The 14811-nt window shown below is 44.7% G+C and overlaps 2 protein-coding genes across 10 annotated transcripts in view; one reads left to right on the top strand and one right to left on the bottom strand.

Moving 5' to 3' along the window:
• The window catches only part of Wdcp (WD repeat and coiled coil containing), a 42099-nt gene extending 40270 nt beyond the window's left edge, over positions 1–1829 (bottom strand). For all 6 annotated transcript variants that reach the window (XM_077792144.1, XM_077792146.1, XM_077792145.1 and 3 more), the window contains exon 1: positions 1743–1829. The gene's annotated coding sequence lies outside the window, so the exon portion shown is untranslated. The remainder of the gene's footprint in view (positions 1–1742) is intronic.
• Positions 1830–3859: 2030 nt separating this feature from the next.
• Positions 3860–14553, top strand: Fkbp1b (FKBP prolyl isomerase 1B). 4 transcript variants are annotated; one of them, XM_026403121.2, is made up of 4 exons: positions 3860–3896; positions 7601–7648; positions 12895–13007; positions 14214–14553. In XM_026403121.2, the coding sequence occupies exons 1-4, from the start codon at positions 3860–3862 to the stop codon at positions 14340–14342; spliced, it is 327 nt and encodes a 108-aa protein (XP_026258906.1). In that variant the 3' UTR covers positions 14343–14553. The 4 variants fall into 4 exon arrangements, with proteins under 4 accessions (XP_026258906.1, XP_026258976.1, XP_077648113.1 ...); XM_026403191.2 differs by having other exon boundaries at positions 14169–14266; XM_077791987.1 differs by lacking the exon at positions 7601–7648.
• Positions 14554–14811: the final 258 nt, after the last annotated feature.

Consider the following 14811-nt stretch of genomic DNA (forward strand, 5'->3'; position numbering starts at 1 on the left):
GGAAATGGATGGCACTAGAGCAGATTATGCTAAGTGAAGCTAGCCAATCCCTAAAAAACAAATGCCAAATGTCTTCTTTGATATAATGAGAGCAACTAAGAACAGAGCAGGGAGGAAGAGCAGGAGGAAAAGATTAACATTAAACAGAGACATGAGGTGGGAGGGAAAAGGAGAGAAAAGGGAAATTGCATGGAAATGGAAGGAGACCCTCAATGTTATATAAAATTACATATAAGAGGTTGTGGGGGGAATGGGGAAAAAAAACAAGGAGAGAAATGAATTACAGTAGATGGGGTAGAGAGAGAAGATGGGAGGGGAGAGGAGGGGGGATAGTAGAGGATAGGAAAGGTAGCAGAATACAACAGTTACTAATATGGCATTATGTAAAAATGTGGATGTGTAACCGATGTGATTCTGCAATCTTTGTAATGTTTTGAACAACCAATAAAATAAAATAAATAAATAAATAAAAGAAAAAGAAAAAGAAAAGAGCTGGTAAAGTGCTTTGCCTGGTTTAAGTAAGGCCCTGGGTTCAATCCCCAGAACTAAAAAAAAAAAAAAAAAAAAAAAAAAAAGGAAAAAAAAAAGTTTATTTGAGCAATTATAAACAGAACAGGGCTGGGGATACAGCTCAGTTGGCAGAGTGCTTGCCTCGCACGCAAAAGGCCCTGGCTGGGTTCAATCCCCAGCACCACAAAAATTTCCTATAAACAGAACAAAAATTAAATTGTGGGCAGTCCCTAGAACCAGAACAGGTTCTGCTAAATCCTCAGAACATCATGACAGCACTTATAGAAAAGGGAAATGAAGTATAGAGACAACGTAATTGGCTACAGCTAAATTGGTTACAGAGCCTCCCTCAATTAACTAAAACTCAGCTACTTTGATTAAACTAGTTCGGTCTGTTGGGCCCAGTGCAGGAGTCTCGTTCACGTCAATGGCTCCTACAAAATTTTATTTAACACTGTGCAACTCTGTATAACATCTTTCTTACTTAAGATTATATATTATATTTTTCTATGTTATTAAAAGTTTTATAAATACTTTTTGGAAGCCACTTCATAAAGTGAAATTACATGATTTGTTGAATTCACTCTTTTTTTCACTGAGCTTCATACAGGCCCGGTCCTTTATACTTTTATTTTGACACAAGAGTCTCGATAAATTGCCAACGCGATCCGGAGACCCCGGGTCGTCGCCAATTTTATTCTACTAAAAATAACGCTGTGAGCTGGGCGCGGTGGCTTTTAAGTAAGGCCCTGGGTAATCCCCGCAGCTCAGGAGGCTGAGGCAGGAGGATCGCGAGTCCAAAGCCAGCCTCAGCAACGGCGAGGTGCTAAGCTACTTAGTGAATCCTGTTTCTAAATAAAATACAAAATAGGGCTGGAATATGGCTCAGTGGTCGAGTGCCCCCGAGTTCAATCCCCGATACCAAAAATAAACAAAAATAACGCTGTGATAAAGATCTTTATGCATAAAGCATTTTTAAAAAAAATAAACTGCAGACTTCCTTAGGACAGTCTCAGAAACATCATTCGTGAACCACAAGAAATATATTCACTCGTTTAAACGCGGTGCTCCTCCTCCAGCCCCTCACACGGGGCCCTCCCTGTTCTTCCGCACCTCTCGCCGCACCGGGATCTCCTCCCCGTCTTTGCCCACCAAGCGCCGGTCCCACTCCCTCGCAGCCCACCCCTACCTCCCCACACTCGCCAAGCCCGGAAGCAGAGGAGACAAAGTACCTTTGGTCTCACTGCCCCATGGAAAAATCAACCTCCCCGGGCACCTCGCAAGACCGTGAGTGAGAAGTCCTGGACAGCTACCGGAAGCATCGGGCCCCCGGCCCTCTGATAGGTGAGCGTAGGCCAGGTCGGCTCCTCAATTCCCCTAACGATTGGCTTTTGAATGTGTCACGTTAGGAGAAGGTCTTTCCCACGGACCAATAAGCTCAGGCTTTGCCGCACGGGTCGCTGGGAGTTGTGGTTCCCGCGGAACCACCTACCCAAGCCTGCCTGGATCTCTCTTAAGCGCTTTAGTACCTTCCTCCACTTCTCATCGGTTCTCTTAGTCTAAGAGAGTTGGAGCCCTAGGGTCATGGTTTCATTACCTTGTTTTATTGGGGGCGTGGGGTATTAGGAACCCTTTTTTAAAAAAAAATAATTTCACTCTTCTTTCTTTTTTTTTTTTAATTTATTTTTTAGGTGTAGATGGACACAACACAATGCCTTTATTTTTTATGTGGTGCTGAGGATCTAACCGGGTCCTGCCCGTGCTAGGTGAGCGCTCTACCACTGAGCCACAATCCCAGCCCCATGGAACTCTTTTTAAATCTGATAAAATCTTCCCAGAAAACTGTTCTTATCCTTTAACAAAATTTTGAGTATCAAATGAAGCTGCTTTATAGGCCTATGCAAATTACAAATCTCTGTTCTACACCTATTCCAAACTACCTGCCCATGGCCATAGCCCCTGGAGCTGGTGCTTCCAGCTATGGAAGATTGAGCCACACCTTGGAGCAGCTCATAAGAAATTTCTGATCGGCATGATACAGTTGACCATCATCTTTCCTGAACACCACAGTCAGTTCTTTTTCAGGGATGCTGATACCCATATCTGTGATCTAGCCACCTGGGAAAATTGGAGTTGGGGAAATGGAGGACGAATACCTTGAGGGTTCACTCTGGGTACCTTTGCTCAGGCTTTTCTCCCTGTACCTACCTTCCGGAGCCAGTTGACAGAATAAAATTTCCATCAATTTTTGGAACAATATATACAAGAATGGGGGGGGATTTTTAAGAGTCTCATTCAAACTTCAAGCAAATATTACCTCCTTCAAACAATTCTAGAGGCTGAGGGTATAACCCCTATTAGCTTAGTATGTGTGAGGACCTGGATGCCAGTAGAAGAAAAGAAAGGGGGAGGGTGTGGAAGACAGACAATATCTTTCTAGATTCCGGAAACTTCCCCCCCTGTTGTTTTTGGGGTACTTGGGGTTGTACCCAAAGACTTAACTCACGCCAAATAAGCACTCTACCAGCCCTAGATACCTGGATTTCTTTTAGGTGGAAGTGAATAGTAGAATTTGTTCACTCCTTCCACCTTGTTCACTACTTGATGCTGTCTGTAGCTGAGTCCTTAGCGTCTCTAACTCAGTTTCTGTTAAGACAGGGATCCTGTCTTAATTCAATTTGTATTCCCAGGGTGCATCTTGGCTTTAAAAAGTGAGAACCCAATACACGTGCGTGCGTGGAGTAGAACTACACGGGATAGTGAATAGGGGTTCAAGGTGGGTGGGGCAGAGTCAACAACTGATGTCCTCCCTACCCTCTGTCCTTCTACAAACCCACGAAGCCTAACTAGTTCAGACTCCCATAGTGCCCTGAACTCTATGGCGCTGAGAACATCTAATTAAAATGTTTCATTGCCAGCCTTCTCCTAGACTGTAGGACCAGGCTGACTCCCCAGCTTAGCACAGAATAGATGCTAAATAAATATGTATTGAATGCATGGATCGATGGATGGATATGTGGATGTGCGGGTGCCTGTATGTCTCGCACCCTCACCGCCCTCCGTGGCCAGTGAGTTAGTGACCCTTAGTCGGGCCAGGCTCCGGAGCAGCCACGTCAGGGTCGCTTCCCCAGGGCCCCGCCCCGGCCGACCCCACCTTTTCGCGCAGCTCCACCCCGCCGCCCCCTTCCCGGTGGCCCCTCCCCGCGCAGGTCCCGACTCCAGCCGCACCTCCTCCGGCTCTGCAGAGGCGGCAGGGAGGCGAGCCGGAGCGCCTGCGGGGCCGGGCCGAATCCGAGCCGGGGTCGGGGTAACCGCGAGGACCCCCGGAGGCGGGGCCTGTGGGACCGCGATGGGCGTGGAGATCGAGACCATCTCCCCGGGAGACGGTACCGGGCGGCGGAGCCGGGGAGGAGAAGGGGTCCCGGGGCGGAGCCTGGCGGGCTGGGGTCTGATTCAGAGGGGTCGGGAGGGGACCGAAGTAGGGGCGGGCCCAGACGCTGGCGGCTGGAGGAGACCCCAGACGCGATTTTAGGGGGTCTGGGAGACGATTCGCCACCACCCCCTTCCGCGCCCGCTCACCTAGGGGAATGGAGGCGGCGGCCCGCGACGGGGGTCTGCGGCCCGCCACCGCCCCGGGGGCCGCAGCTGCCGCTGCCGGGGCTGAAACCTCTCAGTTACCCGCCACTGCTGACTTCCTAGGGTCGGGTTTCCGCTCCGCTTTCCCCACCTGCCGGGGAGGGACCTGCCTTGGGCTCCCTGCTGCTTGGGGCATCTCCTTCTCACGCGCCCCATCACACCCGGCCTCCCGTCTGGCGGCCCTGGGAGAACTGGGCAGCGGCAAGCGGTAGGGACAGAGCCAGTCTGGGAAGGGGAAGCGCTCCCTCCGCCACTTCACTGCATCGCACTTCATCGTCCCCGTCCCACTCAGTCTCCCTGGCCATCCTGTCCACCGCCATGGCCTCCACGTTTAAGACCAGACCTCCGACCTGCTGCGTGACCTGCCTAGAGAGCCCTGTATACCTCAGAGTCAGCAAGTGCGGAGCAGAACTCGCGATCCCCACCACCTTCCCCACCCAAGAGTGCTCCTCTGGGTCCTCCTGTACCCTGTCTGGGAACAGGCAGCCTTCACTTTCCTAAGCTCTTGAATAATAATTGGTTCTGGGTGTGTAAGGAATAGCCAATTCTCAAATAAAATTTAATTAAAACCGAAAACTTCCTTGTCTGCAGGTCGTGACAAGCAAACTTTCTATTAGATGTTCCCTTTCCCAGGAAATTGGAGGGCTTTTTGATTCCAGGCACCCTTCTTGTTGAAAGGCAGTGGTGCCTAGAGGTCCCAGCCATGAGCCGCATCATCCCTGATGCTTCTTTAGCCACTCTGAGAACCTTGGTGCTGGGGTCCAGGGTGCATCTCTCCAAGCTTTGTCACCCTTCCCCCATCTCATAGCCTCTGAACTGTCCTCCCACCTTCAGTCTCACCTCCCTGCCTTGAGTCTGGTCTCTCTTCACACCCACTCCCCTCATTTTCTTCACAGCAGCCTGAGACCTCTTTTTAAAACGCATGTTTGGAGGCTGGGGATGTAACTCAGAGTGCTTCCCTCTCATGGGTGAGGCCCTACTACTACAAAAGAATAGGAGAGGAGAGAGAAAAATATATCTGACCAGGGCCCTCCCTCAGGCAGAAAATCTTGTCATGATTCTTTGCTCTCCTTCTGCAGGCACCCTGCCCTTAGGGGCTGTTCTAACCTTCCACCCTAGAGCTTCTCTCAGTACTGTCCTATGTCCACCACCAACTTTCCTCTAGCTTTGCCAAGCTGCTTGCAAGTTGTTAAACACACCACTCATTCAGCAAATATTTATGAAGCATGTACTTGTGCGCTACACCCTAGGGTTACAGCGGTCAAACAGACAGGGCTCTGGCTCTGGCTGAACTCTAGGCCTTTGAACATGTCTTACATGTTATCCCCTTTCCCAGAGTAGGTCCCTTTACTTCCTTTGGGCAAACTCTTACTCATCTTCAAAGACCCAGTTGAACCCTTTTCTTCTCTGTGATGCTTTCCCTGGCTCCTTTAGTCACTTAGTTGCTCCCTTCTCCTGGTTCGAAGAGTTTTTTCCTAAATGTTGGCAGAGTCATTATTCTCAGGTTTGATTATCCAGCCCAGTAGCTTTAAATTCCACCCAAATTTATGCCTCCAGTGCACACTCTGCATCTGCCTACTTGCAGTAGAAACTCAGATGTCTAATAGGCATCTCAAGATTGCCACCCTCACAAATCTGTTCCTCCTCAATCTTTCCCATCTCAGGAAACAGCTCCACCACCCATCACGCTTGCCCAAACTTAAAATTCAAGCATCATTCTTGTTTTCGCCTTTTCCCCCATCTCCAGTCCATTTGCATGCCCTGTCAGCTCCACTTCCAAAATATGTCTCCAATGTATTTCACTCTCTTGTCAGCTGCCATCACTTTAATTCAAGCCACCATTGATTTCTTGTCTGGATTATTGCAACAGACGCCTAACTGTCCATCCCCCACAAAACCGCCAGAGTGATCTTATAAAATCTTAATTCAGATTATGTCATTCTCTTGCTTAAAACCTTCTGGTGATTTCCTGTTGCACTTAGTATTGAACTTGACTCTACAAACTGCATGATGCATCTCTTTCCCACTTCCCTCCCTCCATCCAAATACCTAGTCTCCTATCAATTCTGCAAATACATCAATCTCTTCCTGCCTCAACATCTGTGCACTGGTTTCTCCTTCCCTCAAATCTCAGTTCAAAGTCATCTCCTCCAAGAGGCCCTCCTGGATTATCCTTTCTAAAATTGCCTATGATATTTCTCTTTATTTCATCACTGTAATTATTTTTCTTTTCTTTTCTTCTCTCTCTCTCTCTCTCTCTCTCTCTCTCTCTCTCTCTCGTATTGGGAATTGAACCCAGGAGTGCCCTAGCACTGGTTTACATCCACAGCCCTTTTTGAGACAAGTTATCATCAAATAGTAATTTGTAATCTTCCTGCCTCAACTTCCAGAATAGCTGGGATTATAGGTGTGTGCCACCAAGTCTGGTTGTTTTTTTTTTTTTTTCCTTTCTTTCTTTTATTTTTATTTATTTATTTATTTTCCCACTGAGCTATATATCTAGCCCTTTTTATTTTTTGAGACAGAGTTTCACTGAGTTGCCTATTCTAGCCTTGAATTTGAGATCCTCCTGCCTCAGTCTCTTGAGTTGCTAGTATTATAGCCATATACACACTCAGGGGTGTATATTTTCTTTAAAGGACTTATCACCATCCGTAATTACCTTGTTTATTTGAGTATTGTTTGTCTCCCTCCATTACAATGTAAACTCCAAAAGAACAGGGAACTATATCCCAGAATCAGGCACAGGCCTGATGCATAGTAGGTACTCAGTAAATAGTTGTGAATAATTTTACTCATCCTTGATAACAGTCATCATTCTATATAATCTAGGATCTATGAGTCTTTTCCCATAAATTCCTCATGAGTTCATATATTATTCTGTATCTCTGGAATCTAGTCCAGGCCTGGCATATACTAGCTTACCCATAAATGTTCTTGGAATAAATGAAGGAAAGCAAAAGGATCAATCAAAGAAAGTGTGTGTGCAGGTGGGGCAGGCAGGGAGGTTAGAGTTGAGGAAACCAATGGCATAAAGTTCAATTCCAGAGCCAAGCATAGTGGTGCACCCCTGTAATCCCAGCTGCTTGAGAGGCTGACGCAGGAAGATCGTGAGTTCAAAGGCAGGCTCAGCAACTTAGTAAAGCCCTAAGCAACTCAGTAGACCCTGTATCTAAATAAAATATAAAAAAAGGATGGGGATGTGGCTCAGTGGTTAAGCACCCCTGGATTCAATTCATGGTACCAAAAAAAAAGAAAAAAAAAGGGTTTAATTCCAAGCCAGAAGGTGATGTGATTAGTTCTGTCTCATACAAGGCATAGAGTCAGAACTGGGGCCATGGGTCAGGGACCAACTCATGATATAGATGGGGACATGGTCAGAATCATACTTGAAAGTCACAGGTGAGTTTTTCTAATACCCTACTCCTTCATCTTCCCTCGTGTCTCCTTGCAGGAAGGACATTCCCGAAGAAGGGCCAAACATGCGTGGTACACTACACAGGTAGGCCTCATTCTCAGCCTCACCAGCCTGCCACTCCCAAGGCAGGAAGGTCCTCTGAGCTCCTCTCCTGAGATGTCTGTCTCCAGATCAGGCCTGAAGCCCCCGCAAAAGAGGACTGTGACCAGTCTTCTTCTCTTCATACCACAAAGGCCCTCATGGTGCCAGCCCATACTTGAATCAAGCATCTCCAGTCCCCTTCCCTCACTGGGGTCAGAGTGGTGCTCTGACCTTCCTGATTTTTGTCTTGATAGCTGGAGGTCTCTCTGAAAGATTGGAGAGCCCCAAAACTCCCAGCAGACTCCCTTTTCATCCTATAGTATCATTTGAGAAGAGGAGGTTGGCCTCACAATTTCTTGTTTTCAGAAATACACTGCTTAATTCAATCTGCTGTTATCGGACACCAACCATGTGACATGCCTACTTTCACTGGGTCTGTAGTTAGGACAGTCACCTGGAGCCTTTGGTGCAGTGTGAGGGGTAGAATGTTGGTGGTGCTTGTGTCCCAGTACTGGGGGAACCCATGTTTTTGCTATCTCCTCCTGGATGCTATGTATCTGAAGGCCAGGTGGGCCAAGGGGCATTCATTCTAGATGAGTTCTTCAGGATTGCTGGCAGGAAGATCATGAGCAGGTATTTTTCCAAGGGGGATGAGAGCTCTGCTTTGTGACCTGCTTCCTCATGTGGCAGACTCAGTAGGTGACAGTCACTTAGCATACAGCAAGCCCAGCTAAATTCCTGGGACATGTTGGATGGGGCCATTTTTAGCAGTTCTCAGGGCCAGTGTGAAGCACCAGGTTAGTTCTAGCAGTGAGGCTGTTTCTCAACAGTTGCATTGCCTGTCGCTGATGTCAGTGGACTGGGGCTGTTTTATCTCCTGGTGATGTGACCTAATTACCATGGGGCCTCTGGGCCCTCTGACCCAGGGAATTGATTTATCTGTTCTATGTGTTACAGACAGACCAGTATTTATCAAATTACTGAAAACACAACATCCTTTTGCAAAGTCTTTTCACAGTACATATGTACTTTTCACAGGCAATGAGCATTAAAAACTAACATCAGCTCCAAGTGGCTGGTATGGGGAGAGATTGATAAAACACAGCAGGGGACTATATGGGACTTTTATTTTTTTTATTATTTATTTATTTATTTTTTTAAATGGTGGTTCCATTCCCAGATTTCCAAGGAATCTCTGAACTGATAGAATCATGGTCTTTCTGACTCTTTTTTTTTTCTTTTAAAGAGAGAGTGAGAGGGGAGAGAGAGTGAGAGAGAGAATTTTTAATATTTATTTTTTAGTTCTCGGCGGACACAACATCTTTGTTGGTATGTGGTGCTGAGGATTGAACCCGGGTCGCAGGCATGCCAGGCGAGCGCGCTACCGCTTGAGCCACATCCCCAGCCCCATATGGGACTTTTATAAACTTTAAAAAATTAAAACTAATACTAGCAGCTTGGGAGGCTGAGGCAGGAGGATCGCAAATTCAAAGCCAGCCTCAGCAATTTAGTGAGGCCTTAAGCAACTCAACAAGAAATAAAAAATAAATTAAAAAAAAAAAAAAAAAGGATTGGGGATGTGACTCAGTGGTTAAGTGCATCTGATTCAATCCCCAGTAACCTCCACGCCCCCCCAAAAAAGTAGAAAACATAATCAATGTACAGCTCAATTACTATTTTTTTTTTTTGCCGGTGGGGGTGGTGGTGGTGCTGGGGATCAAACCCAGCAGATGCTAGGCAAGCAAGATTATGTCTGTGAGATTTATCCACTGTTTTTTTTTTTTTTTTTGTAATTCTTTTACAGGATTTTCTTTTCTTTTTTTTTTTTTTGTACCAGGGATTGAACCCAGGGAAGGTTTACACTAAGTTACATCTCCAATCCAGCCCTTTTTATTTTTTGAGACAGGGGTCTTGCTAAGTTGCTTAGGGCCTTGCCAAATTGCTGAGCCTGACCTTGACTTTATGATCCTCCTGCCTAAGCCTCCTGAATCAGTGGATTACAGGCACATGCTACTGAACCCAGCTGAATGTACATATCCCATCTTTTTCTTTCTTTTTTTTTTTTTTTTTTTTGGTGCTGGGGACTGAACCCAGGGCCTTGTGAATACTAGGCAGTCTCCCATCTCTATTGATGAACATTTGGGTTGTTTATGGTTTTCAGTGGCTATGAATGGTGTTGCTGTGAACTGTTTTGTATTGCACATATGTATACATGTGTATATGTTTCTACTGAGTATATAACCAGAACTAGAACTTCTGGGGTACAGGATTACACCTCTGTTCAGTTTCAGCAGTATTGCCAAGCAGTTTTCTAAAGTAGTGCCAGTTTCCACTTCTGTCAGCAGGATACGAATGTTCCAGTTACCTCATGTCCTCACTACACTTGGTATTGTCAGGTTTTTGTTTCTGGACTATTCTAGGGGTGCCTTGTGGAATCTCATTGTGGTTTTGATTTGCATTTCCCTGATGAATAAGGAAGTTGAGCACTTTTTCATGTGCTTACATTTAGATAGCCTCTTTAGACTGCTCAAACGTCCTTTTTTAAAATTAGGTTGTTGGGAGTGTAACTCAGTGATAAAGCATGTGCTTAGTATGCACAAGGCCCTGCATTCAATCCCCAACACACAAAAAGCAAGCAAAAAAAAAATGTGTTAAAAAAATTAGATTCTTTTTCTTATTGATTTCTATTCTTTGTATATTTTGGATATACCTATCCCAAACATCTTTTCCCACTCTGTGACTTGCCTTTTTACTCTCTTCATGATCATTTAAGCAGAAATTCCTTATTTAAAATTTTTTTTAATTACATATGGACACAATCTTTGTTTATTTACTTTTCTGTGGTGCTGAGGATTGAACCCAGTGCCTCACATATGCGAGGCAAGTGCTCTGCCACTGAGCCACAACCCCAGTCCAGAAATTCCTTATTTTTATGAAGTCACAGTTACCAGTTTTTTTCCTTTATGGTTTATATTTTGTGTTCAGTTCAAGAAATTTTGTCTATATCTAAGTCATGAAGGTTTTTTTTTTTTTTTTTTACATATTACCTTGTAGTAAATTTATTATTGTTGTTGTTGCTGCTATTATTGCAGTGCTAGGGATCAAGCCCAGGGCCTTGCTCATGCTAGGCAAGCACTCTACCACTGAGCTCCATCCTCAGCTTTAAATCTTATTTTTCATATCTGGATCTATGATACACCTGGAATTGATTTTTGTGTGTGGGTTTGGTAGGGATCAAGGTTCAATTTTTTCCCCCTTATGGATATACAGTTCATCCAGCAACAGTAATTCACAAAATCACTATTTCTTTTTTTTTTTTTAAAGAGTGAGAGAGAGAGAGAGAGAGAGAGAGAGATAATTTTAATATTTATTTTTTAGTATTTGGCGGACACAGCATCTTTGTCTGTATGTGGTGCTGAGAATTGAACCTGGGCCGCACGCATGCCAGGCAAGCACGCTACCGCTTGAGCCACATCCCCAGCCCTCAAAATCACTATTTCAATCCAAAAAATTATCTTTTGTTTAATGCATTGCAGTGGCATCTTTGTCAGACTGAGTGACCACATGTATGTAGTCCTATTTCTAGATTTTGTCATTTGGTCTGAACTTGCAGCAATAGATATATGGTCCTAAGTAGATTTGGTTATAGGAAGCTTGGAGAGATTAGGGAATGAAACAGTCTATAAATGGAGTGTGTGCCTGTGTGTGCATATCCACAAATTTGTTCAATATGTGTCTGTGAATGTATGTAAATCTGTGTATCTAAATATTTTCTTAGCATCTGTTTGACCATCAGGGATTTCCTCCTGTGTGTATGTGTGTGTGTGTGTGTGTGTGTGTGTGTGTGTGTGTGTGTGTATAAGGAGCATGTGAGCATGCATAAGCAGCTCTGTGTATTTGAATATCTAAGCCACCTGTATGTATGTGTGGGTTTGTATTTGATGATCTTAGCATTCCTCTCTATATATCTCTAGGTAACCAGAAGGGTTTTTTCTTTTGCCTCATTTAAATCCCAGGGCAAGCCCAATTTATTGTACCCAGAAGGTAGGTAATAAGGTTCTTTCTCTAGTACACAAATTGTTTGAATTCGCAAGTAAAATTATAGATGTTCAGACACTAAGTTGGCAGAGCCTCCTGTGTTAAATATGGAAAATCTGAGACCCAGACAGAGGAAGTGATTTGCCTCACCTCACACAATGAGTTAGCGCCAGACTAAAGTCAGAACCCAGTGTCTGAATTTACAGGCCAGGTCTTCCTGTGGTTGCAAATTACATTATGTAGTGGTCCAGGGACTGCATGGAGTTGTGGAATTGCACTGTGTACAGAAGCTCTGATCTTTGAAAAACACCAATAAGAAGTGAAAATAGAAAAGCAGTTCTTGGGCCTTGGCCTGCTGGAAGGAGACCACACACATACATTAGGGATGACCAGGCTTCTGCAGTTAGAGAACAAGGAGTACTCTGAACTGCTGGAGACACTACTGGGGTGTTCTGGTGTCAGACAGTTCTGGAAGCTACCACTGATCAGCAAGGTCACCTTATAGTGTTCATTGCAGCAGGGGATGATGTAACCTTTGGGTTTTGCATTGTGAAAACCTTAGGAACCATAGATGAGATCTCAATCTAAGGCTAGAATACCTGAGAAAAGAGAACTTTAGGCTGAGGAAACAGCATGAAAACCTGTAAAGTGCAGAGGCATTTGAGAATGGTATGACCTAAATAGGACACAAGGGCAGGATGGATAGAAGAGAGCAGAGATGGTCATGAGGTAGGTAATAGCCAGATCTTGAAGTGCCTGCAGGCAATGTAGGCATATGGAGTCTGCCCTGGTGAGCTATTAAAATATTTTTAGTAGAGAAGTAAGATGATCAGACTTTTGTTTAAAGAAAAAAAATCTATCTGCTTGTGGAGTAGATAATGGAAGAGAAGTAGGATTACAGCATAAAGACCATTTAGGATGTTGTTCCTGTCCACAGGTAAGACTTAATGGTGACGCAGATCACAAGGTGGTAGTGACAATAGGAACAGAGAAAATAGATGGATTCGAAAGAGATTTGGGGCATGGTGGTAGTCTGTATATGGGGGTGAGACAGAGGAAGTGTCCAGGTTTCTTGCTTGGGCAAGAGGGCAGAATAGGAGGACTGGAGGAGCAGATTTGTGCAGAATAAGAATTCCATTTAAACATGTTGAATCTGAACTGGGAGTTAACTTACACCACATCTCTTTTCCACCCTATTCTTGCTTTGACAGGAATGCTTCAAAATGGGAAGAAATTCGATTCATCCAGAGACAGAAACAAACCTTTCAAGTTCAGAATTGGCAAACAGGAAGTCATCAAAGGTTTTGAAGAGGGTGCAGCCCAGGTAGGATGAGGCTACTCATTAAAGGGAGCCTAAAGAGTTGGGGTGGAGGGTCTGGGCTCAGCACCTGCAACCTCTATCACAGACCAAACTACTGCTTTTACTCTGCTAGGGCATGGCAGCGCCACCTAGTGTTCACTCCTAGCTTTGTGTCCTCACCCCTTTGGTTGCCAGCATGCCTGCTTTTTGTCACTGGGGCAATATCTCAAGCACATCCTCCTAGGCTTGCTTGTTACTAGCTAAGGTGGTGAACCAACTGTCCAGGCCTAAGGCAGCAGAGGAGTTAGAGTGGGGTAGGCCAAGAAGGTATTTTGGTTTTGTCTTTTAATTTTTTAAAAAACCTTAGACATTGCAAAAATACCACAGAATTCCTGTACATTTTTTTATCTAGCTTCCCCTAATGGTTACATCTTACATAACCACTGATAAAACACTATTAGCCAGTCTACTCAAATTTTTTAATTATTCAAAATTCAAAAATCGACTTATTCAAAAATCACCAAGTGTTCCATTCATGCCTAGTGCATTTTTTTTCTTGGCAATACTGGGGATGGAACCCAGGGGTGCTCTACCACTGATCTATATCCCCATCCCTTTTTTTGAGATGATCTTGCTAAGTTCCCAGGCTGACCTCATACTTGTGATCCTCCTGCTACAGCTCCCAGAGTCACTAGGATTATCTGCATGCAATATAGGTAACTAGGATTACCTGGCAATGCCCAGTGGGTTCTAGACAACTATTGTGATGAACATTGGCTAAAGCTCTTCTTCCTTGTCTATGAAGCATATTACATTCCATCACAGTAGGCCTCTCCACCCTCACAATCTTGCTGTGGCCTCTAATCCCTGAACCTCTTTAATATGCTGCCTTGCCACCCATGTGTATAATAAGTAATGTGATTCTTTGAATGAGAGTGAGCAAATAAAAGTGTTTGGGCCATATTCTAATTGAATAACTAGAAATGTTTGTTAAATTAATAAATTTGAGACTACTTTGTGGATTATTGTCCCATAGTCATATCTGCAGTTTTGAGGCAGAATCCATATTTGTTATACTTAGCACAATTTCAACATGCCATATATTAAATTCATCTCAGATCTTCAGTTAACATGAACATGGTTTGGGAAAATGCCATAGTTATCTCTTTTTTCTTTTAAATCAAGCTGGGTCCTCTTTCTCCTCTCCCCATCTGCCCCCATCCCTGCTAGATGAGCTTGGGGCAGAGGGCGAAGCTGACCTGCACCCCTGATGTGGCATATGGAGCCACAGGCCACCCTGGTGTCATCCCTCCCAATGCCACCCTCATCTTTGACGTGGAGCTGCTCAACTTAGAGTGAAGGCAGGAAGGAACTCGAGGTGGCTGGAGATGGCTGCTGCTCACCCTCTTAGCCTGCTCTGCCACTGGGACGGCTCCTCCTGTTTGGGGCTCTTGATCAGTGTGCTTAACCTCACTGCCCTGCGGTATTATCCATTCTTTCTGCCCAAATTGCTCTATATGTGTTTGTCATTGTTCATGTGCATCTTTGCTTGAGGAAACTTCAGCTGCAAATCAACACGTCAGATTGTGCATTTTATGTGATGCATGTAGTAATTATTTCTGATCACAGACCACAGATTTCTTGTTTGCACAATCTACACTGCCTTACCTTCACTTAAGCCAGATACAAAAGGTGCTCAGACACGCAATGTACGTGGTGTACACGAGGGACTTGAGCCAGTTACCTTTGCTGTCACTTACAAATTCTGTTGGCTACTCACTTAAACAATTGTCCTCTTTGGAAATAATATGTAAAATAAAGGCTCTGC

This window comes from Urocitellus parryii, chromosome 12 (genome assembly GCF_045843805.1).
Source record: "Urocitellus parryii isolate mUroPar1 chromosome 12, mUroPar1.hap1, whole genome shotgun sequence".
Classification (NCBI taxonomy): domain Eukaryota; kingdom Metazoa; phylum Chordata; class Mammalia; order Rodentia; family Sciuridae; genus Urocitellus; species Urocitellus parryii.